Genomic DNA, 25,877 nt, shown 5'->3' on the forward strand with positions numbered 1-25,877 from the left:
CTTTGGAAATTCTTCCATCCGAGTAGTGGCACTCATTTGAGCATCACATTCATGCATGTGAACTTTGGAAATCTTGACTTTAATTTTTTGTAGACGAGCACAAGATGCATGATAACATAGACCACAGTATTTTTCTCATACAGTAGCCATTTGATGCCTCAGTTGCAATGCTACAAGATTTCTCAGTCGACGTACCCAAAAAATGCCTCGGTTTGATATGTACATGCATCAAAACTACATACAAACACTGCTAGTGCATTCTAATGGAGATATAATTGTTACAACTGAATGAAAACAAATACGACTTGAAGTTCAGTGGTGATAAAAAATGCAAAAACTGTACAGACTACAGAGCAGGATTAGGATTATTCCCAGCCAACAAAATGTTGATCTCAAGACCACGACTAAACGCTTGATTGAAAACGAGACGAGTTTGGAATGTGGAGACGAAGGGTAACCATGACAACAGGGCGATGGGCATGAACAGTACTATTCCCATGGCCGCGTCATAAAGCCGAGCAATTCCTCGTACTGAACCCCAAATCCTAAACCACTTGCAGATTGGACGCAATGGAATAGCGATCTGCACACGTTGAATGAGGATCCAAAGCATCAGATAACCTTATGTATGATATTTCCATTTCCATTTATTACTAGACTACAAACAATCTCCAATGCAAACCTCGTGTGTGTCCTCAGTGCGCATACACAGAAAGGAATACTTACAGAGAGAAGGCCCCAGCCTGTTGGAACAAGAGCCAATATACTTGCAAACACATCACCAACTGTGAGTCGTGTCAGAACCACTGCCACGCTCACACCAGCAACAGCAGCCAGGAACACAACGCCTTGTAAAAGTCGCACGATAAGTTGGAAGTTTGCTGATGCTTTACGGCTGAAGGTGAAAATCTGTATATCAACGTGACCAAATCAAGAATCTGATGTTACGACCCACACTTTAAGACTGAGGTCTAAACGAAAATGAACTGAAATTGAAGAGCAATCTACATGCTGGTTACATATACTCATGAACTACTGACAACTAATTTTAAGACCCAATTCGATGATGCCATAACATGACTACGTAATCCGATCAATCTTCTACCAGAAAGCGATACCCACCTTAAATAAAAGAAATATACCAAGAAGCACTACCCAGGAGTATCCATAAACCTGTTTCACTCCACAAAGAGCCCTCAAAATATTAACGCTGATGAACTGTAACGGACGGAGCCCTCATCTAAGTATAACAGAGTCCTGTCACAATAAATCTTACTAATATGTGCTGATTCCTACGGTTTGAGAGACCGATTTTTTTCGAGCAGTTTGTCTTTATAATCAAATAAGCGTAGCTTTCCCCTATGATTATAATACGTAGCTCTCCATGAATCGATCGCTTCATAAAATCTCCTCCCTGTCTGTTTCAACATGAGTAAACACACTCAAGGACATTATGCTCCAAAAGACAACATGCTAACTTACCCATAAAGATTTGTCATTGCCAGCAGCATCTAAGGTATAAACTATACCATACTGGAATATGAAAAACCGCAGACTGAAAATGATTTCCCAAAACTTTCCTCTGAACGTCTGAACGTGAGCTTGCTCCTCGTCCCACCAAATTTCCCAACTCTTTTTCCCTTCATCTCCAATCCCTCCTTTGTGAAATAACCAGTTTGTCCAGTCTTCAAAATCTATCACGGTCCTGAAGTTACAGAATGAAAATTAGAATCACTTCACATCTGGAATATCCGAACTACATCCTGGAAGAAAACCATGCTAGTCTAAGTAGGGCCAACAATGACAAGTCTGTCGCACATGATCAAGATTGGTTGAGTTATCTTACTTCTGCCATTCGAATCCAGAAGGATTGAAGATGAAAGGAGCGTATAACCATGAGAGAGCAAGAAACCAACTACTAAATGTGAGAAGAATGTAGCTGGCATTAGACCGATTATAGGCTCCGTAGACAACGTAAACAATGAGCAGCATAATAATCTCCATTCTGCAAGAAAGTAACAAAGGTTGAATATTTAACTTTGTGAATTTGGTTAAGAGGCTATACTGTGTCCGTTTACATGTAACCAAGACAAGCAGAACAAATAAAAAGTGTGCCTCAAGCCTTCAACAATTAAGCAAGAGAAGCCTTACATGAAAAGATCTTCAACTTTAGGTAAAAGAGCTTAATAAATTTCAACAAAATAAAACCAAGGGGACTAACTTCTTTAAGTACAGCTTTGAAGATTGCATGTTACACAAAAGCAAGATTGTCATGAAGAAAGAAATCATACCCCTTTACGAAATGACTCCGTGCGTAAGTACGATAGTTCTCAGCAAATGGAATATGTTCGACAACAAAACCTCTTCCAGTAGATTTATACTGTGAGTTGAACACAAACATCCACCACAAAATAAGAAAGAAGCTATAAATAAGGTCTTGGGAGGTGGCAAGCAACTTCGAAGCTCCAAGTCATGTAACTTTCCTCGCCAAACTCATCTACTGTGATTGTAGGAAGAGACTCCAATCTCAGACAAGATTACATTGATACCAAGCAAGCTCAGCAAGTAAGAACCTTCTAAAACGAGTCTTGAATTTCAATCCAAAAATAAGAAAGATATGCAAAGTGTACATGTACAATCATGCATATTCCTAACCAGTATCAGGAACCGCAGAGTCAAAAACAAAAATCGGCATGTAACATGTTTAAAAGGCTCATGACTCCATACCTTAGCACCACCATGAAGAAGTGTACGGCCAAAGTAATGAGTCCGTGTTCCAAGTGAAAATGCGAAGAATACTGAACTTAATTGGAACTGCATGGTAAGGAAGCTGATAACCGCCTGCAACAGGCATCACAATATTTGAGATAAGTCAAGTCAGAAACTGACTCTCACACTTATTATTGGAGTGCTTCATTAAAAAAAAGCATCAGCATATAGGAGGATGATACGACTACATAAATCTAGACAGTGGACCTTAGGAGTGATAATGAAGTAGAGAAGCACAATATTCCCCTCAGAGAATTTCAAGTTAAGCAGAGGACTGATAAGGTATACTACACACATTGTTAATTACGATTGGGTGTCTTAACTAAGGCTCATATGAATCGCAAAAAGTCCCATTATTTGGTCTTCGAATAGAACTTTTAGTTGAAACAATAAAATGCAGCAGCAATCAGACATGAAACTTAAACCTTAACAAATGGCAGTGCAAACTCTACTACAAAAAGAAAATCGAGCAACTTCAAAGGAGAATTTGATGAAGCCCCATACCGGCAAGACTCCTTGTTCTAAAATGAAGTTCACGATCATTGGCAGAGCTGTGAAGATACCAATTTGAAGAAGAAACTGCGTGTTTAGCGCTGATTGCAAGGCCGTGTTCTCCAACAAGTTATTCTGTTTGAGCACTTCATCAACACCTGAGAGAGCCTATAATTTACCAACAATAGAATTTATTAAAGTTTTACATAGACGTCCATACAGATAATGCAGGACTACAAGTTGAACATCCCTGACATTTTATCATTAGTGGCCAGATCAATCTAAAATTAAGTTTTCATATGGAACAGATCAGTCAATAGTTGATTGAAATAAAAAGAATTAGATCCGATTAGTGCCAGATTGCAAAAAACAACTTAGCTACGTCAAGCTACCAAGATATGAATGTTGCCGCAGAATCACATACCAGATATATTTTTCCGTACAGGAACACGTAAATAGTTAAGACAGTCAACTGCCACCCAATCAGTATCGTTAAAACAAAAACAAATTAAACTGTGGGATTATTTGTGCACAACAAACACAGAGTAGCAAACGATAGAACTGAAAAATAAGTCGGCAGTGTGCGCCGTTAGACAAGTGGTGTGTACATCTATGGAGTAAAATACAGGACAACAGAGTGCCATACGTGAACTAGGATGGATTCAAGATCACCAACCATTGTCGTGAAATAGAAACCAATGGACGTAAAGAAGAAGGAGCACATTCTGAAGAAGTCAAAAAGCTGGCCCAAACGATATATATCACGACTAATCGTTTGCTCCCCATTTCCAGAAGCAACTCTGCCTTCAAAAGCTGCAATTTGGTTCAAACCTACGTCCCGTCCCTTCCCGCACTGCCATCCCCACACCCTTGTAAAACTCAGTAACAGATTAGATGCCTCAGTGAAACGCAGCCAATGGTGCTCATGTGTTCCGAATTTAAAGGCGTCGACACAACTAACCTGAATGTATTCGTGGTGAGTGATATTTCCCTGCCGTAACGTCGAGTTAAAACCTACATAAAAATTGAAGAAGAGAGTAAGATATGTGGGTCTCATGAATATTGGCATGACCTTACTCCTAAAAAGCAGTAACTAAAGCAGCATTCACGTAAACACTAGCTTACTTCCCAAACATGTTGGTAATAACTTTACACAACATAAATAGACAAATCCGGATAAGGCTTAAACAACACATACACGCACATACAGTCACAAGTTTGTCATATTCTCACGTAGATAGTAATAGATAGTATTAGATGGAAAGTATAGGCATCAAGAAATCAAACCTGCAAAAATATCTTTACTCAGATTGATCTCTTTTGAAGATTTGCTGATACCTCCCCTTGTTATGTGGAATATCCGATCGAAAACATCGGGATGACCATAGTGCATTCTTACCCTGCCGAGCATGCGAATTAATCATACAAAGTCATCGAAACTTTGATGACATGTGCAAGAAAGCTTTTCAAAGTTCTTGAGTTCCCCTACAACTTTTTCTTATCCTTAAGAGGTTGAAGATATGAAAGAAATATACAATCTAACAAATATGCAGAAAATAGTCAGAACTTGCCAGAAAACTCACTTAAGTGACTTCGCCAGGACTCGTTGCCCAAGGGTAACAAAGCTCCTTTCTTGCAGAGACATGAACCACGCCAACGATGATACACTACAAACCAGAAAGCACATCAGAGGGGAGATTCAATAATTTTCAAATACAAAAGTGCTTAAATATAAGAGATATGCGATACTTTTGAATTTGACTTGGACAAACCATGGCCACACCTGCCTGTGAAGACATGCTCACGAACTCCAAGAATGGTAGGGGAACGAAGTCCATGATCCTTCGAATCAAACTCTTCAAGGAGATTGCGCATCTTAAGAGTTTCCTCTAAGTAATGCTCCTTGAACACAAAACAGGATACCATTAGACAGGTAGTTGCTACATAACTCACATACATAATATCTATGTGGAAAAGAACCACTAACGCCGATATAGTGTGATCAAACTGTAATAACTCGTATTTGATTAATGTTAACTTGATATTAACTTTCTAATGTGTCCAGAAAAAAATAATCATAACAACCTGGTTCATGTCGATGGTCTGAAGGGCCTCTCCACGTGTGAACACAATTGCGTGATTCTGATTCTCAGATTTTCCTTCTCCCAAAGTGACTGCTCCAGGCAGTTTGATAGAATATATTTCCTACACAAGAAATTTCACTAAGAAAAAGGAGATAACATAAAATAAAATGAAATTAAAAAAAAAAATAAAAAAATAAAAAAAAAATGCTACGATGGCAGATAGGGACTCTTGGTTAACTCGGCTGTTGTGAATCAAAAATCCATGTGTGTGTGCGGGAAAGAATTTTGCAAGGCTGAACCATATATGTGCCATGAAGACTACCACCATTAGAGCACTGGGAACCTCTTAAGGCACGAGTTTAAGAGAAGGTATAACTTGATCATTACCTCATCCTTTCCACCAGGACTAGCTTTAAGAAGCTTGGAGTAGTACTCACTGACCAGGTTTCCGCGAATTGTCTTCTTCGCTTCATGGATGTAAGCTATCCTTAGAGAATCATTCCTGCCATTTCAAGTTAAAAGATCAATCACTTCGCATGATAAATCAAATTTTTATTGCCCAGTAGCTGATAAATTCTTATCCCAGGTCGATCGAATGACACAACCAGAAAATCATTGAACTGCTCAAAGTGAACACAAATATCGGTAAGAAACCTATTACTAGAAGACCAAAAATAACACGTCATCCTGCGGTTTTCACGTATAATTTTTCCAGAAAATGTTGACAAAGAACAAGAGCAGAGGTTAAACAATGGGACAAAAACGTACTTATGCATGAGATATAATATATCTGCAGCTTTTTCCTGCTGTGTTGGTGTCGAGCTGCTCTTATGTTTCCCGTAATTTTGAGCAGTGACAACGTAACTAAACTTAAGCTCCGCCTGAGCTCTTGCAGTCCTCACCAGAGACCCCTTCGGAGTGCGAGGTGTGTTCACATTAACAATTGTAAGCTCATTTCCTTCAAGATTATGTCCTCCCTCCTCGTCCTCTATATCAATAAAGTTAAGAAATACAAGTCAGGTATTTGTGCTGAATGAGAAAATAAAGCGTTTGGAAGACTAAAAATACAACCAGAACTACTTGAGAAGCTCGACACACAAGCGCGGACTTCCTGATCACTTCCCAGGGATATTTTTGTTAGCTCCAAACTGCCTTCGAGGGCATGATCCTCGGCGAATCTTTTGGATTTTACCCGACATAAAGGATGTTGTAAAATGAAAGAGAATTTTATATTCACAAATGCTTAGTGATCATCAAGTTAGCATTACGGACTCAAACAATCAAGTAAATAAATAATCCACTTAATATATTCACATAATATAAAAGAAAGAATATTATAAGTTCTTGTGTCATGATGATCAAGCAGATGAGTTTGGTGTTTTGTGCGTTTATAATATAATACTATGCTTCAAAGTCTTCCCTTGATATGATCTTAGATAAGTTGGTTTCCTTGAGCAGTATTTGCTAAACCTAAGCATTCCTAACACAAAACATGTTCGGGTTCTGTACGCTGATCAATAAGAAACCAGCACCTTCCATTGAAGCACCCTCTTGTTGTGCTTGTAATACAAGAGCCCTTTTATAATACATCATCCCACGAACTGCAAAACAGAACTACATCAGAAATAGACTTGAATTCATAATTACTAACCAGTACGGAAAACAATGATGATCTATTTATACCATAGTGCTAAATGTGGTAATTCAGAAATGCTCATTAAAATTCTCACTAATAAAATACTTATCTGATTAAAAACGAGGCAAAAAGAACAGAACGACGTCATGCCATCATTAACAAAACAATGTAACAATATACATAAAAAGACTACACAAGGCAAATAATAAGTCTAGAGATCAAGAACTTGTCAATTCTCGTCGGCGTCTGACAAGAATTGTCAAGATTCTTTTACTTAAAAGCAAGACGTTTAATGGTCCTGGAATTTAGATGTGACAATGTCTCTTCAACAATTGTACATAACCAATGCAATGATTTGCAGGCAAATAAATATAGTAAAAATCCAAGAGCATAGAGTATCTAATAATCCTAAGCACCACTCTAAAAGTGTCATGCCTCACAGCCCGAAAAAGTGGCCAACTCAAAGACAGCAATACCACCTCACCTGTTCGTGCAAGGGTCTGCCCTCGATACGAAGCCCATAGACGTAACTCTAGAAATTGTTCTTCGCTAAAAGCTTTTTCGCTGAAGGTTTTCAATTGATTGTAACCTACATTAGGATACATTCTCTCAAGAAAATTTGTCCATTCGTCTGCATTTACATGACTTGACTTGTTAAAAGAAGAAAAAAATTGAAGGGGAGAATAAAATTGGAACAAATAGCCTCCTCTATGCTTACTATCAGTGCAACTGGATGTTTGCACATAGAAAGGTTTGAGATGATTGCACAAACCTGGAACAATAGTTTGCAGATAATAAAGGATGGTAATACCATCTTCATTCGCATCTTCCAGCTGTTTCTTGGAGTACATCACATCTTCTTCGTAATAAGGAGTGAGCACACTGCAAAACAATCACCACCCAACCGGAAATTGCATTTAGATCACATCTCACCTAGAAAGAAAATACATCAAAAAAGAGAAGAATAAAAGACACAAAAAAAATAGTTTCATCTCATTGTAACAACAAAATTAGCACGAACATCGTAAAATGATAAATAAATATAGAGAGAGGAGAGATGTAGGGACCTGAAAGAAATCATTTTACGAACAGGTGGTGGCTGAGGCATTGACATAAACAGTGAGTTGCTAAAGAATTGCAAACGTCGACGAGCTTCTAAATTAACTGGAACATTTAATGCCGAATCCTTGATTGCCAAAATGTAATTAAGTCGTCGAACTTGTTCTTTCTGTACATGCCACATAATTGAGGGACCAGCTACCTTAGTACTATTCAGTAAAAATGAAAAGAAGAATTAGAAGCTCTCTTCAAGTACGATATTTCAAAGTGCTGTCGCGCACCTTACCAAATAAAAGAAACTTTCAAAGGTGCTATATGTGGTAAGATAAGCCGTAGTTCGAAGATTGGAAGAACGAGTAATTTTCAAGATGGAGACTACTTACAGCCTGCCCTGTGGGCCATTTCAATTGACTGAACAGAGAACCATCCTGCTTTGAAGCTTGTAACACTGTGTCACTTTCATAATTAGCCCTGGAGCACAAAAGACAAGAAAGAATCTAAGTTGACGATCTTCCTCTAAACTAGTACAAAGAAAATAAAACTCAACCATAGATATGCGATTCAGAATCTTAACGGCCCAAAAACCATGAATACAAAGATAAAATAAGCTAAACTAGGTAATTTATCCAAATATGTTACAAGGGATGACAATTAAAAAAATATATTAAAAGTGTGCTCCCACAACCCAAACACTATAAAAAGATCTAACGGAAACATGTCCAAATTCACTGCAGTCAAATCGATATAATACTATCATCAGATATCACCAGATCAATTATCGTCCAATTCATAAAACATATGACAGTTCCTATGTTCTAAATTTGGAGATATTGAAGCAGGTAAATAAAGGGGAAGAGGAGATCTGGAGGTGGAAGTTTCAGAATCCAGAAGATGGCGCAACGTGATAGACCCATCTGAACAACATAACATTCAACCTGCAGGAATGAACTTGGAACTTGCCCTCCTTGTGAAACCCAAAGACAGCAGTAATATCCATTTCTATTCAAATCTCAGATTTGATAGATCACACATTTCGAACATCACACCTGAGGTTCGAATCCATAATAAAATCCCGCATCACGACTTCATACAAGTCCACTAACGCCCCAATTGCACTTTCATGCAACTTAGACTCTTCTTCGTGTCTCCCGTCCTCATCGTCTTTCTTAGGCTCAGTCACCTGAATCATAACAAAATGAACCTTCTTCAAAGAGGGAATTATAAACACATCTGAATGTAGACCAATAACTTTCCAAAAAAATTAGTGACGATTCTTCAGTCGGTCCGAAAGAATTGACATGATCTTCTTTTATTAAAATATGAATAGAGTAATGTGGACACATGAAGTCCTCGATATAGAAGGTTATAAAAAGGAGACCAGCACTACAGGACACAAGAACATCTCTAGAAAATAGTAAGGTGCATAAACAATAATGGCCCTGAATGGATTTGGGGAAATCTCTATTTCTAAGGGGGAAAAAACATACCAGGATTTCTGTCAGATTTAAGATTTTTTCCATGACGTCGCCAAAATCCTCGAAATTAAACTTTTTCAATAGAAGAGAACTTTCAATAGCATCATCAATGTCTTGATAGATACGTCTTATCCTGTTCAAGCCAGAAGTATCGCTTATTCATAAGTAATGCCTTCATATGGCTGTAGCCTTTACAACCTGGAGAATTAAAGTAAAGCTCCAGTCTCTAAAGCCCTGAAGGAGATCGTAAAATTTGTAATACTATCAGAGGTCAAACATGTTTTCTTCAATATACGCTTCAAGGAAAACTCCCACAAGAAGCAAGTAACTATCCCATCAAAGTCCACAAGTAGCTGAAATTCGATACAGCGATCCACTTATCATCACGATACAGCGATCCTAATCTGAGCTTTCTTTGCACTTGAAATAATTGTTAATTGCTGGCAGGTTAGGTTGAGAAACGGCATCACACCCCAACTTTATACAGAGGACTCGCAACAAAACTAAGGAAACAGGTATAAACGCTAGCAACCACCTACCACGCACGGCCATCTTCGTTCAATATGTCCCACAAGACACTTTGTGAAGATGCATATGCTTCCCGCACAGCGTAATCCAAATATGTATCGTGCTTGATTCTGTCCCATAGCTCAGCTTGATTACCATGCCTGTTTTCATGTACGATTTCTAATCCAATATATACCTGTTAATCCAGTAGCGAGTTGAGGTTCAAGCATAACCACGCAAATGACTCGATTCAACTTCATGAATGAAGATTCCGAATGTTTCAAGTTGTTACTCTTCTATCAGCCGATTATGCCTCGTAAAAAGACTGAGATCCTATACAGAATCACAGAATCACAGAATCACAGCCATGTGAAATGCTCTAACATGTAAAACTGAAACCAAGATGAAATGATACATGAACACTAACCTTATTTGCAAGTAGGAATAAAGGCCACTGAACCAATGTGTGTTGCCCCAACGCAGTAAGAGTGATCATGTTGTCAGGCATAAGCAACCAGTCTCTCTCTCTGACAAAACATCACGATGATACATGAGAAATTATCCCTTGTAACAGTGAAAAACGTGAAGCAAATGTAATCGTTGACATGTTCCATTGCACAGAATATAGGCTTATGTCATAAAATAGCTATTCGGGTAGTGATCAGAAAATTACAGTACACCTCGGATCGATAATCGAAACAATTCCCGGGATTTCAAATAATTCAGTAATTTCTCAAATTGCGCAACTTAGGATGGAACTTTTCACATCCGTTCACAACGTAGCAATGATACAGAGGTGGTAAATAAGGTGAAAATCTTCGGTGATCGTACAACTGACAGAAGAGCTCAGGCCCTTACCGGTTGTTGATGAGATCTTCTTCACGCAGGGAGAGAACGACCTCATTCCACAGTGGAGCAAATCGAATGGCATCAACTTTTGGATTCCCAGGCTGCAAGGCCAGCTCACAGGTAGCGAATTCAGTCATAGTACACAATGTTACAGGTAGATGTGCAAGAAAACCTGCTATGAACTAATGCAAAATATAGCCTCACCAGTAAAACAAAAGTAAAGCTGATGGGATGAATGACCAAGAGAAATATTTCATAAGATCGTATCATAGAAAAACATGCAAGATATTATGCTAGGTAGTAGGCAAGTTTGGCACTGCACCTTGACTGCACTAAGAGGAACATTTACATCCCTGCGAAGAGTTAAAAGGGAATCAGAGAGAAGAGAATACTATTCATAAAGAATTCAAATCGTTTCTAGCTGAATATATCCACAAGTCAAAGAGGTACTGACTAGAAGAAGAGAAGTAGGCATGAAACAATCAGCATGAAAAATAAATGGTTCAGTAACTTCAATCTGGTCTGCTCTATGCTTGCAATTAAATATCATGCCATACTTGTGAAAGTGAAAAGTAGTAACGAATATGTTTACATTTGAGAGTGGCAACCACCTCTGGAGGGAACTAGGTTCTTGACGAATGCGCCCGGCAAAGAAGAAAACCGCGACCTCAACATGTCAAGAGATCGGATCTGCCATGAATAAAAATAATTTCTTGAACAACAATAGAAATTTCAAGCTGAGACAGATGGGTAGATGCTTTATGCTAAGAAGAAATGTAAAAAATCTAGTCAGCTTCTTACTGATTCAGATCTGCAGCGTAATCTGCATACACAAACATCTGTAGCAAGGTGCACATTGGTGAGAGTTCAAGTTGAAAGATACCTCCCCAAGATGCATCCTGGCACCAACCAACCCTCCGACAAGAGCAGCAATTATCGTATACCACACTTGTGTATCCAGGAAGTAAACCTGTGAGCAAATATTTCAATCAATAACTTGCTTCATACGAACTTGCAAGTTGGCAATCACGATTTTCCAGTAATATAGCTTGACTTTATTAATAATGCAGAGGGATTTCCTTGAGTGACATCAAAGCCCGTCAATTAAAATTCGACCAGCTAATTGTCAAAGAAAAAGCAAGGCCGAAATAGAAAAACAAGACATAACAGGTGAGGATGATTACCATAACAATAGGAGCCCACAAAGACACCAGTGTAAGGGCATTATAATTATCTGTCAAGATATAGCACGTACAACATCAATATTATTTTTACTGCTCGCAATCACAATTTCCTCCCGATTCATCACATAACATACAGAAACTCTACGATGGTGGAATGAACAAAATATCTAAGATTCAAACATGTATTCCAGAGAGAGCTTAAGAAAAGATTGTATCAAATAACATGAGGGCGCATTAACAGCTGGAAGAAAAGTACTCTGAGAAACGAGATCTTTCCATCGGTAATTGATATTTCGGATACCGATGATAGTTCTTGTCGGTTCCACCATAGGATGGATCTGTGCTCTTCAAACCACATACATAAGGAAAGCACCAACATAGCTCCTTAAAATCCAAGTTTTCCGGGAAAACATGAACTAATAGCTATGCAAGTTACTGAATATTCTTCCTAGGAGAAAATCAGAGCACGATAAACCAAATGATCATACCTGCAAAAAATAGCTGAAGGCAAACTTGCAAGTTCCAACAACAAACCAGAATAAAGTGTACCTGTAGAAATCGATGACAGAACGGGGATTTCAACATTTAGAAAGTTGTGAAATACATTGAGAGCTTTCTATTTCACAATGTATCATATTTCACTTCTAACTATATCATATACCTGGCTGTGCATAGTATCATAGAATCGATTTGAATTGAAAATTTCTGTGCACAGGACTTTCAAAATAGTGGATTTGCAATCAAATGGCAACAAATTGATTTTACGATTATGTCATGAAAGAATTTCTTACGTGAAATAGTCACGAGTTCTCTCGTACATTTTACTTCCCACGTAGTATCTCTCCTGATTATAACATGTCCGCCCAAAAAGGTGTCAAAATTTTTACAAGTAAATGCGTGGGGCATCCACCAATAAGCTATCAGTTAGCGCTGTTGCACTAAACCTGGTGGATATTAAATAAAGAGAAATTCTTGCATAATCAGAAGCAGTAGCCGGGTTGAAGACAGAAGTACCTGATGTACCCATTTAACGAACTGTACCACATAAAAATTTGAACATTTATCTGCTTGCATCCGAAACCAGGGAACACGTAGTATCAAAGCGAAAAAGAGTTGCAGGCCACCACAAATGCCCATCACTAAGTAAAAGGCCCTAAACCAAGTATTAGTTCCTGATCCACCGTTTTCCTCTTCGATTGTCTTCCTGCAACCAGGAAAATCACCTAGAGTTACAACCACATTTACCATGGTTGCTATCTACAAGGGGCATGAGCCACACTTAAATAATAGCACAATGGTCAATAGGCTGTAAAATAGTCTACAATCTTACGACCTCGCAATGAAAGGCATGCTATATCCAAGAATATTTAAGAGTGAAATACATATTCTACTTGCATAGAATATTCGGTAGACTCACACATATAGCACGACTACGACTGCTGAGAGGATGGTGAACCAAGTGAAACGCATCAACATCCTCGAGATGTTCCGTGCTCGAGTGCTTCTATAAGCCCCAATCGTCAAGGTGACATCCATCACAGCTGCACACATAACCACAAACAGTTCACTTGACAATAGTTTGAGAACCAACCAATAGGTTCACAGCAGCCAAGCGTGGTGTACTTTTGACCTAAAAGTGGTAACTCAACTTAAAAGTCTCCAATCATCCTAACTTTAGCCCAATAACTTAATCGGTATGATATATATGCCCTGAGTGAGTGAACTAAAGTTTGAGGTTCGTCTATGTTTCGTAAAATAGAACACTAGAACATATGAAAGATACAAGCATTAGACAGAGCTAAAAAGACGACTCACATTGGAGGAGCTTCATGAGAACAAAAGTAGGCCCAACACTCATTACAAACTTAACAGTTCGAACAGTGAATCTGCGGTCACAAAAGGCAAATATGCCCAGCCCCTACGGTACAGGCACACAGCATGTCAATGAAACTAGCTCCCACCAATGATGAGATCAATGATTCGTTCAACGCTAATTATCAAAGTCAGCTTGTAATGTATATTGCTATGTGATGAAGTCAGCAAGCATGATGCAGTTCAAATATAACTCAAAAAAAAAGCATGATCTAGTAATGTACTATGAGCACGGCTATAGATCAGAGTTCAAAGGAGGGAATATTAGAAGTGAGATTGAATTCAGATATGACTATAAGTACGCAAAAAACAAAAAAAAAAAAATCAAAAAAAAAATCAAAAAAAAAATAAAAAAAAACATTAAAAAATATAGAAAAAATAACAAAAATAACAACAATAACAAAAGTAACGAAAAAAACTAATCAAACAAACAATTAAACAAACAGAAACAAAAATAAAAACAAACAAAACAAACAGAAACGAAAAAAAAAAAATCAAATTTGTTTACAAACGGCTTGTTTACCTGAAGCATGCACACAAGTAAAATCCAAAGACGATGAAAGCTATGATAAATATGGAAGCCAGTCCGGTGCTCAACGAAATGGGTTTTTCCTACTTTTTTCTCCCGTTTTTCACCCAAATTTTGTGGCTCCTCCGGTTCTTCTGGTATTTGCTCCTACAAATGAACTCGGTTCATGAGCTTCATCATTTTACACTCACAGAAGATGAGAAAAGTAAAAAAGAAATGAGACCAATAGATAAGAAGTTGAAATAAGTTCAGGTCTAAGCAATCAATAAGTTTGGAATATTTCACCGATTATACCTTTCTACGTTAGATATAACATAGAAAAATGCACTTAAAAAGAAAAAAAGAATTAAACCAACATCACAGAAAAAAAATTAAAAAAAATTAAAATAAAATAAAAAAATGATACTACATGAGTGCCTATGGTGAATAAACTTACACATCTGTCAGCTTCTGAGTAAATCACTTTCTCGGGCTTTTTGAAGAATCCTGCATCAAGCCTCCAAGGCCATGATAGCTCAAAGCAAGTCGGCGCCCTGCTCATAATGAAGCAAGAGAACAAGATTTATTAAAAATAAAAACCTACTATAAATGAATTAAAAGGTTCTTAGAATAGCTAAATACAAATAACCATAAAGAGATCTTATAACTAGTTGATATTTCGGCATGAGCAGACGTAGCTCAAAGGGAAATGAGAGTAGATTTGATGTTGTATTCCAGACAAGCGGCGTGAACACAGTACATGAAGGGCCACCAAAATTATTATGAAAGGGAAGATACCAACCAGAAGAACTCATTAACGTCATCATAGTTTCTCCAGGCAGAATGCGGATTTCTGCCATCGGCAGATACTTTAGCCTCCTGAATCCAGAAAAAAGTCCGCTAATTCACCAATCACGACTTCTGAAATCTTTATGGAAGCACTCAAAATCCAGAATAAAGCTACAACTTCGAGAAGTTGCTGCATACGACAGAAATCTCAAACCACACAACGGAGCAATGCATGACCACTAGAAATAAAACTATGTATTAACAGGCAATGTAAGTACTGAAGGGTAGCTCAAAACCACACTTTTTTCATCACTCAATGTAACACAACTACACATGAACAAACGCGATTTCTCTCTTGATGACACATATGTAATTTTATAAAACTCCGCAGGCCAAAAATAACTGAGAACAGCAGATGCAGACCTGCAGCAAATTGAAGCTCCACAGGAATGCATAATAGAATATAGACCATGAATCAAAACCTTACCGCAGCTAGAATATCATAAACAGGCTTTATGATATTGTCCAAGAAAGAGTGGGGCGAATCAGAGAGGAACGTCCGTGACCTCTTCACTTCATCCTCATCAAGCAGATCATACATTTCATCAGCCATCTGTAACCACATCAGAGATTTCAAAATTTAGGTCCGACCTAGTCCTTCTGTTCAATCATGCATATTAACTGAAACTGGGTTCATAGATCTGCAAAATATCGCGTTGAGAACGCGAATGAATAGCACACCCACCATTTTGAATTAATCTTAGTCGACATGAACGCCCTTTCAAGGCTGACGATATACAAATACGGCAGCTATTGAAGAGTTGTAATGTATCTTATATGCCAATAATTTAAAAATATTTACTACTGAAAGTCGAACCATTTATGTCACGTTGATTGTCTAAGCAATTTTTCTTTAGTTAATGAATGAAAATTAGATCAGAAATGAAGATGTGACGACCAGAATGCAACAAGCTGGTTCTTTGTTAATGGAGATGGTGAAAGTGAGATTAAAAACATGCTAGAACAAAAATTACAAAAAACATACATACGCAGATAATAGGCTCCTTACATGATGGAAGATGTAACATAGGCACTCTGGTAAGAAGCGTAAGTTTGCTGCCTCTCCCCAAATTAACAGATAAAGAGCGGTAAGGAATAGCCTTAATTGCGTCGAATAGGCTCTGCATGGAAAATGTCGAAACCATTACTAATCAAATCTATCATCGCCCACCATACCTAATTTACACGTTCATTGATTCCGCAAAACAAAACAACCAAGATATATCATTGAGGATAATTGTTTTATTAATAATCGCAAACCACTCGACATCCGTAATTAAACAAGCTGTAGGACCATCAAACTTGAATACAGTAAGTTGTTAAAGCGCAACATTAAGCACAACAATAAAACACATCTACATTAGAGGCTCATGTACTAAAGTCAGCATGTGAAAGCACGTAGAAATGTGGCTTATGTTGCATTGTACTAAGCCTAAGTCACCCAGAGAATATGCATCATTCAAGGACCAGTGCACTTGATATTGACTGCAGAGACTATACCGTTTTGCCATGGAGTCCTTATTTAAGAACCGGCACCACCACTCGTAGTTCTTCATCATGCTGATGTGTACGCCATTTGTGGCCCCATCATCCAGCTGCCACAAAAATGCAATATATTAAAATCTCACTGTTGATTATCATACAAGGCTTCAATAAATAAGCTCTAATAAGGTGCTAAACACCATAAGTGCTACAAGGTAATCTATATGGTAACAACTTGATAAGAGCCACCTCGCAAACTAACATGCAAAATCGTGAAGTACAGTATAGTGCCAAGACAAGCTAACATGAAGAGTTTCTGTTTCACTTTGAAGATCAACAAAGTCCTCTTTTACTGCAACCCTTACAAGTCTCAAGGATAAGAGAATAACATCTGAACGGAGTTGAAAATAGAGGTATTATCAACATTAAGATAAATATTGTTCGCAACCTATACTGCATATATATATATTTTCAGATCATAATTAAGAAGTAGGACTTTAGTGAATCACTTTAAGCCTGTTAAAGATCATGAACTGAACCCTACTTTAAAGTTGTTCGCATTTTTCCCGCCTCGGAGTATCTTAGATATCTAAAATCAACTTTTATGTGTGTTTCCTGGAATAGACAGGTATGGTTGACAAGCAATTTAAAGCACCTTATTTTCCGTATCCACTAGCACGCCCAATCGCGATTGCGAGTTGGATAGTAACAATATCAAATGCTCTCTCTGATTTGCCGCATTGTCTACCTGCAAATCACCATCAATCCAGCTATTCTTAGCATTCAATAATGAATTCAGATTCCGAGTGACTGACGATGAAGGGCCGTAAAAATGCACGTTGTTGCAAACATGGATGCTTACGCATCCGAACAAACATAAGAAATTTTTTAATTTAGTGAATCATTAAATTTTTCACCCTGCCTGCAATGGCTAGTGCACCAGTGCAACGCTATTAAAGATGTTAACCTACTTCCATTCAAATTGTAAATAAAATAGCAGGAAACTAAACAGATAAATAAGATTCTCAGCATTCAAAGCTACAGACCTGAAAACCAAACACATACTGTAAGAAATCAAAGATGTCCAGCGGCCTATCCGATGGCCTCTCGAAATTTTCCTCCGGGAACGCAGGGAGCGTTGCTGACGAACTATTGTACTCAAGTGCTCTCTTCGCTCCAACCACCTATGCTCAAAAAACTCAGTCAAATATGGAGCGGACGCTACCACAGTAACCAATATCAAATCTTTGAGATAATACGGAAACACGTATTGTAGTTACATTCAAGCAAACCTTCAGTACACAACCAATGTAAGCAGAACGCCATCAAAAACAGTTTCATGCTGTAGTGATAGAAGAAAAGGTATACTTCCTAGAGAGGTAAATAATATATCATTTCCTATCATAATATTTACCTCTGGAAAATTATGGAAGACATTTGCCACGCCAGGGGTCTCGAGTGGTAAGATGTTGTAAGCTTTGAAACCTTTCTCCTTCTGTGCATCTTCTTCCATAATCCTTTTCAACTGATGAAGGTCACAGGTGTCAGGTACTTGCAGAGACAGCATCATGGTGGTTCATTTGTGAACCTCAGCATCAAAAACATGACTTGGAATGTTTACACCCATCGAAAATAAGAATTGATACCCATGTCAGGAATGCACTCCACAGGTGCACACAGCAACCGCTCGAGGAGAAGACCCGCAAGGAAATCCATCGAAAATGCTTCATGATAGCATGATGTCAAATATATACAGGTATATAACTTCAGAATTCATCATCATTCATTCATTCCCCACGCTGGCTACTAGAGTTCAAATCATTCCAAGCGAACCCCACGTTAAATTTCCTGTGACCAGAGTATCATTCGAATGTTTGCTTTCCAGACAGAATATATATTGTGGCATGTGCATCCGGTTTTCCTTCAAAACGAAGGGCTTTCCGCAGATTTACCTCTGGATCAAAATCTTCGTATTTCTCATTCTGCTTCAGAAGGGCATCAATTACTTGATTCAGAATTCTTGCTGTAGTGTATATTTTCCTTATCAACTTGCCCCGTTGTTCAGTTCTGCACAAACAAGTGCGAACGTCAACGATTGAGAACATCTCAATTCAAGAAATACCGGTACATATTAACTAAAAGTTAATGTGGCGTTCCACAGAGAGCACGCACGTTGTTGAATCTTCGTCATAGGAATAACTTTGCTTGAACCTCCTGTCTTCATCCTCCAGTTGGTCAAGGTGATTCCTTTCTCTGTATGTTCTGTAGAAATCTTGTAATATGTTGATATCCTGACTTCGATTAATCTTCTCTGCCCCTTTTTTGGAGCGCCTTTGCTGCAGAGAACACATACTTCATAAGCATAACGAGTGTACTCAACAGCGCCTGTGCAGCAAAATAAATGGATAAGGAGATGTAACTGGACAAAAGAGTGTGTACTCATAAGTTGATAGGGCTTTGAATCTTGGGTCAAGGCATGCATACCTTGATGACGGACAACAAACCCGTCTTGAACTGCAACACACCCCTGCCTTCACTGTTGGGATCCAGATCTTGCACTAGAGTATACGCATACTCGGACACTGCACAGGTTTCGAATTCGAAAAGCGTAGAAACCATTAGCTCCCGAATTACGCAGAGAATACGATCATCCACTCGGTCGCAGGCAGAATGCGCTGAAGCTTTGACGGAGGAAAAAGCGTATTGTTATGCTTAAAAGATAAATCTAAGATACGCTATGTTCAGCAATCTCCCTCCAAATTAATATGCCTCGATTCAATTCATTTAGTTCGGGCTTCTGAAATGGAATTATTAAAACAAACTAGACATCAAGTCTTATGTTCCATATACCACAGGTATAAAATGAACCCATGCGGCTACTTCAAATTAACACAAGGTAACAGGATAAATTTGCACATACAGATTCGTCCTACATCTGGATTCTCCAGTGCAAGTTCATCAGCAGCCTGCAAAATGGAATCAACGTTCGCTTGCTGAAGCAAGCTTTGAGGTACAGTGGTATTAGAAGATGATCCTGCGTGCGACATCGTCAAATCTTTCCGCTCCGCCGCCATCTTCGCTCTGTAAACTAGTGTCTCCCATCTGTGGAGTATTCGTTTAGAGATCCGGTTCGGCTCTCGCGATCGCGTCGACATAGCATAAGCTGTTTATGTCAAGTACTCCCTTGCATGTGCCGGAATCCAGCTAACGCCTACACGGGCACCATGAACTTGAGAAAAGATCTGACTATGGCATATAGCTGCTCACATTGACGACCTAAATTAATGTTGCAAGGGGGTAAAATGATGTATATATTCTGGTTAATACTTTAGCTTCACATTGGACAGGAAAAGAAACCTTCTTCAAGTGCGATGCACCGACTTGGGACTGTATGGGACCCTTTATGGTCGTAAATGTATGGATTTATACTGAAGGTCAAAAACTAATGTCCACGTTAAACCGGAGCACTTACAGAATCACATAGAGCTGATCAGGTGCATCTCGATGCTTATAATCAATCGCGTCTCTTTGGAGTCGAGCATCAAAATCATTTTCTTCGACTGATATTGCACGTGACATTCATGCAAATGCTTAGAACTTGTGAAAAGAAACCGTATATTGTCCCGGAACTATCATACACCTGCAAACGAAGTTATGATGCGATCCTGGACAGTAATCACAGATGCACAACCTTCGAGGAGCCTCGTTCAGGTAAATTGGCACCACTTTTGTACTAACCGGACCATTCCTACAGACATACTACTTCCTCAAGTAGCTGGTGTAAATTCGTTTCACTTGAAAACAGAACGCCTAGCTCAAAAAATCCCAGATGACTTATCCAGTACTCAAACGATAGAGTATACTGGTTCCATCAACGTTGAAAAGAAAACAGGTTCTGGACTCATGTGAAATTAATTACTCTACGTGGAAGAAGGCAAAGGCAATTTTTTTCGACCGAAAATTTCAGGCATTCAAGAATCGCATGAAACAGCAACTGATCGATGCAGCACAAAACGCGAACAATTACCTCGCACCTAATCTGGATTGTTCCAAATCAAAATCGAAGATCAAATTTCAAAAGAATATCGAAAACTGGTCTTAGCGCGTACCGAAATTCTTCCATGTCTGCAAGCCTCTTCTCGCCACCGCAACTCAGAAACTTGTCTTTCATCGCTCAAATCTCATCAACAACCACTCATCCTCGGCAAAAAGATTGACAATTAAATCCTGAGCCAATCTTCTACCAAAGAGCACCTGAAATCACCGCCACGGACGATCAAATACCTCCCGCTCTCGCACAGACACCTCCAATTGCGAAACGGAAACCAGAGACTCATCCCGAAAGGAATAAAATCATCACCACATACACCGCTCCGAGACAAACTGAACCGAAGCAAGACTCAGTCAATACTGAACGGAACTACGCAATTGTTGATACAAGAGATAATTGAGAGGAGCGAGAGGCAGCAACACCTGGAAGGCCTGAAAATTCAGCAAGCTCATGGATCGAGACGGCAATGACGATGCCGGAGGAGCTGCATTTCGCAAACACCGAGAGGAGGAGGAAGAAGACGGGGGACGGGCAGCCTCATCGATGCTGCCCAGCCCAGCCCCCTCTCTCCCTCCCACTACCCCGAGCATTCCCAGAGTTCCCAGGGTTCCCGATTTCCCACGGGCACTCCCTATGGGGAACATCTCCATTTCAAATGCCGTTCCCTGTCTCCGTGGCCTTTCCCGGTCATTGCTCACCGATATCCAATACTTTCTCCTATTACCGTTGCTCCTATTATGTTTGGGCTGTGTTGTATTTTAGTCTATTAAAATTGTCTATTTTTGTTATATATTATTTAGAACTCATGAGATAAATTATTTTATACTTTGATGTAAATAAGATGTAAAATAAATTAAATTATTATCATTAGGTGTTTTCTTTTAAGAGGTGTTGAGACATCAGACAGATAAGACAGAGTTTAAGGTGATACCTTCAGATAGTCAAATTCTGGTGGTAACGAGTGTGAAGTAGGATAGCTTGCACTTTCTAATTTTAGAGTAATAAATAACATTTTATTGCAACATAGAAGCAAGAAAATATGACCCACCAAAAGAAACAATAAATAAATAAAATATAAATCACAATTATTCTAGAGTGTCAAATCAGTTATAGAATATAATATTTTAGTAGCATATAGGAATGAGACAAATGATAAGGCTTTTACCATCTAAACATGTACAAGACCATTTGATTCTTTATTTGTCTCAATCAAGCTTGTACTGAGAGATATATATAAGATTATCTACAATGACTTTAAACTATTACACGATGGCAAGTCAGTATTATACCACTGACAATTCAAATCCCATTTGTAAAATCTCTAACCTTGTTTGATAGATACTAGCGCTTAAAAACAATATTTTATTATTATAACAATAATAAAAATAATAATTTCTACATTCTATTTTAGTATGGATTAATTTTTTAAATCTAATTGATAAAAGACAAAAAAAAAGTTTAAAAGCATATTGTTATATCAATAATAAAACTAATGTTAAAAATATTATTATTTTTAAGTTGCAAATATATTTAAAATATTATAATATATTTTTATAATTTAAATTAATATATAAATATACATGTATTTAATTTTAGTCAAAAAAACATTTTTAATTAATAGAACAAGGGTTTTATATATTTATTTATTCTTTACAAAATCATATTATCCTACTAATTTTTGAAATATAATATTTTATGTAATGTACAAAAAAATATTATAAAAAATAGGTTAAAATTGTAGCTTTAATTAGAATTTAAATAAATAATATAATAATATAATAATATAATAATATTTAATAAAAATATTAATAAAATATTGAAATTATAAAAAAAAAAATTATAAAATCTCTAAATGCTTAAATCTACTATTAGATAATTAAGCTTTTATGATATAAATAACTTATAATTTCAAAATATATTAATTTATTAATTTGAATAATAAATATACAAATATCTTCTAAAGTTTATCAATTTTAAATTTCTACATTAACAATATTCTAAAAAAATTAAAAGCATCTATATAATATAAATATATATATATATATATATATATATATATAAGTACAAAAAAATAAATATTATAAATGTCATATTAAGTATAATTTTTTAATTATTTTTTTTTTTCTAAAATCTAAATTAAAGTGCTTATTTTTCACAATTATAATATATTTTTTGCTTTGATAAACTTTTTATATTATTATTATTTTTAAAAAATATTCCATATTAATTTAAGTGAATGTAAATATAAATTAAAATATTTTCTTATGTAAGCAATATAGGTTAGTCTAATGAATGTATGTTAAGTGAAATGGCATCCAAGTATGCAATTATTAGAAATTTTTTTGAAAAATGATAAAAGTCAAGTTATTCATGCTCATTGGGCCCATGGCATTGTCATGTGATATGGCATCAGGTGCCAAATCTCGTTGAATGTATGTAGTTTAATGTGGTTAATAATTTTTCATCCATTGATAGTTTTTTTATTGTTATGATGTGATATAGTTAATAAATGAAAGATAAAAAAAAATATTATATTATAAATGATCTTATTTTAAAATATTATAGCAAATTATCTTAAAAATATAGATAATAGTCAAAAGATAGTAAAACAAAAAAGTGCTAATACTACCTTTTTGTAAAATAGCCTTCTACTTACTTTGTAGGACTATAAATAAGGCAAAATAAAGTAGATTGAAAATTAAATGATATAAGCATGTATAGGAGGGAGTTAAGAAGAGATTTTAGCAAAATTTACCTCAAGAAGCTAAGAATTGATACCTAGAGAAGTCCAGTTGTCAACCTGGGTTAAAATCAGATACTAAGACATAAAGCTATGCACCTACAATGACTCTAAGGTTTTTTTGATAGTTTAGAGAATAGAATTTGAGAGTTGACTTGAAAAAAAAAAAATAAAATAAAATAAAATAGGTATTATTTTTATGTCATTTGAATTAATATTGAGATTTTGAAAAATTTTCAAAGTTAGTTATGTTTTTGATAGAATTAAGATTTAAAAAATAAAAATATTTTTACAAATTTGAGGGTTTCTTAAGTTTTGTAGTATATGTATAAGTGAAATTTAGATAGTGTATTGGTGTGATAGTTGTAAATGTGTATACAAATTTTGACGCCAATCAAACAATTAGATTGAAGTGAATGAAGGTTTTTGTGGATTGAGGTCTTAGAAATTGGAGTTTGAAGGTTAGTGAGTGTTCTTAAGATCTTCAGCAATTTATCAATTAGATTGAAGTGAAATTATTTTATATAGAAAATAGATTTGATTTTTAATATTTAGATGAAATTTGAAAATAATTCACTAGTTCAAGAAGGAGATATTTGCACTAGAAGTTGAGTATTCAGGTTAGAGTAGGAGGCTGCCCAATATCTAATTGAATTATTTAGCATTTCTCTCAATTGGTAAGTGCAATTGATTTTATCTTTCTTGTGGTTGTTTCTTACAAAGACATTAAGAAGTGTGCAAAATTTTGAATTGATATCAATGGTTTGATCATTAGTTGTTGAAGTTCCATTTTGCTATAGGATTTATTAAGAGTATATTTAAAATCTAGGATTTGATTAGAATTTGGTTTAGGATTTGGTCTAAGATTTGATTAGAATTAGAATTTTTTTAAGATTTGGTTTGGAACTTATGTAGAATTTATTTAGGATTTAGGATTTGATTAAGATTTCAATAGGATTTGATTTAGAATTTGATTAAAATTTAGTTAGGATTTTAATTAAGGTTACATTAATTTTTTTATTTTTATTATTTTTTTAGGATTCTTTTTATTTCTTTTATGACTTTTTTTTATATTTATTTTGATAATTTAAAGTTTGATTGGATTATTAGGGATTACTTGAAGTTTATTTAAGATTCTATTAGACTTAATTGAATTGTTGCTGCATTGTTATTTATCTTCCATAGTTAGATGCTTCATACATTTTAAAATAAGAATATACGTAATACAACATAATTGATAAATTTGACATAAAAATCTTAAGATAGAAGGTGTTTGGAATTGTTTTTAATTTATTTGAATTATAAAAAAAATAAAAAAGCAAAAAAATGGAAGTAAGGCTTTTGATAGTACTTCAAATCAAGTTAGAAGTGGAGTTACAAATAAAGGACAAGATATGTATTTTGATCCCAACTTTGCAAGCACGTTTGAGGCTTTTGCTTTATTTATGTAACAACAATATATTAAAAATTATAAAGAGGGTATAGCAAACAAAGCATTATAAGGAGTTGTGGATAAGATTGATCAATTCAAAAGGAAGGATATTACAAAATATTAAAGATTTTATAGAAAAGAAATAGAATTAAAGCATATTTCAAAAAAAAGAGATGGTTTAATTATTTGAATAAGCTACTATATCATAGATAAAAAATCAAGTAAAGTCTATTATAAGATATTTTGGAGGTTCAAGAGAGAAATTTTCACAGGTATTAAAGGATGAATTTTTCTTAAAAGATAGTCATTAGATTACAAAGAAGTCATGTTTTGAATGGATTGAAAGACATAAAAAGGATCTTCTAACAAAAAAATTATTAAGAAAGTTTGAAAAGAAATATTCTTATTTATTAAAGAAAAAAAAAGCTATAACAAGGTATAGATAAGATATTTGTATTATTGATACATAGGGATAGATAGTTAAAACTATCGAAGTTTCTTGGAGTTAGATTAGTAGATCAAGTAGGTACCATTGTGGAACATTTTAGAAAGAGTTTAGGATGGTTATTTAGGTAGAGTCTACCATAGAATCTTCTAAAAGGAGTTTAAGGTAGTTCTTTAAGTGGAATTCATCATCTAAGAATATTCTAGAAAGTCTAGGATAGTAGAATAAAGTATAAATAGGACTATCCACGGCTTTTTAGGGCATCTTGTCGGATATGGTTTTTGACCCTTTTTTTTAATATAATTGGACTTTGTATCTTTCTATTTTATTTTGTTCAATTCTAATTCTAATTGCTTAGTTTTGTCTTCTACATTCCATTCTATTTAGTTTTGTCTAATTTTATTCTAGCCTAATTTTTCTTACCTTGTGATAAAGTTTTATGT

At 36.1% G+C, this 25,877-nt stretch overlaps 1 protein-coding gene across 4 annotated transcripts; it reads right to left on the reverse strand.

Moving 5' to 3' along the window:
- Positions 1–58: 58 nt before the first annotated feature.
- LOC112273043 (callose synthase 9) lies at positions 59–21,371 on the reverse strand. 4 transcript variants are annotated; one of them, XM_024501374.3, is made up of 53 exons: positions 21,240–21,371; positions 20,876–21,020; positions 20,239–20,326; positions 19,687–19,977; positions 19,251–19,348; positions 18,939–19,102; positions 18,719–18,833; positions 18,181–18,291; positions 17,813–17,950; positions 17,422–17,514; positions 16,785–16,879; positions 16,294–16,405; positions 15,712–15,837; positions 15,238–15,314; positions 14,893–14,989; positions 14,451–14,603; positions 13,871–13,973; positions 13,473–13,596; positions 13,070–13,259; positions 12,847–12,899; positions 12,544–12,604; positions 12,312–12,393; positions 12,056–12,105; positions 11,755–11,841; positions 11,464–11,561; positions 11,194–11,224; positions 10,881–10,972; positions 10,450–10,549; positions 10,055–10,218; positions 9,528–9,648; positions 9,087–9,220; positions 8,424–8,511; positions 8,049–8,209; positions 7,754–7,863; positions 7,466–7,612; positions 6,878–6,946; positions 6,114–6,333; positions 5,733–5,847; positions 5,347–5,466; positions 5,045–5,163; positions 4,845–4,928; positions 4,549–4,661; positions 4,223–4,275; positions 3,938–4,114; positions 3,686–3,733; positions 3,274–3,429; positions 2,728–2,841; positions 2,292–2,380; positions 1,847–2,005; positions 1,483–1,705; positions 1,123–1,173; positions 727–909; positions 59–583 (listed from the first exon to the last, which is right to left on the reverse strand). In XM_024501374.3, the coding sequence occupies exons 4-53, from the start codon at positions 19,919–19,921 to the stop codon at positions 347–349; spliced, it is 5,940 nt and encodes a 1,979-aa protein (XP_024357142.1). In that variant the 5' UTR covers positions 19,922–19,977; positions 20,239–20,326; positions 20,876–21,020; positions 21,240–21,371; the 3' UTR covers positions 59–346. The 4 variants fall into 4 exon arrangements, with proteins under 4 accessions (XP_024357142.1, XP_024357144.1, XP_090101341.1 ...); XM_024501376.3 differs by having other exon boundaries at positions 20,239–20,395; XM_090245215.1 differs by having other exon boundaries at positions 20,239–20,406.
- Positions 21,372–25,877: the final 4,506 nt, after the last annotated feature.

This window comes from Physcomitrium patens, chromosome 20, assembly GCF_059467195.1.
Source record: "Physcomitrium patens ecotype Gransden chromosome 20, ASM5946719v1, whole genome shotgun sequence".
Lineage (NCBI taxonomy): Eukaryota > Viridiplantae > Streptophyta > Bryopsida > Funariales > Funariaceae > Physcomitrium > Physcomitrium patens.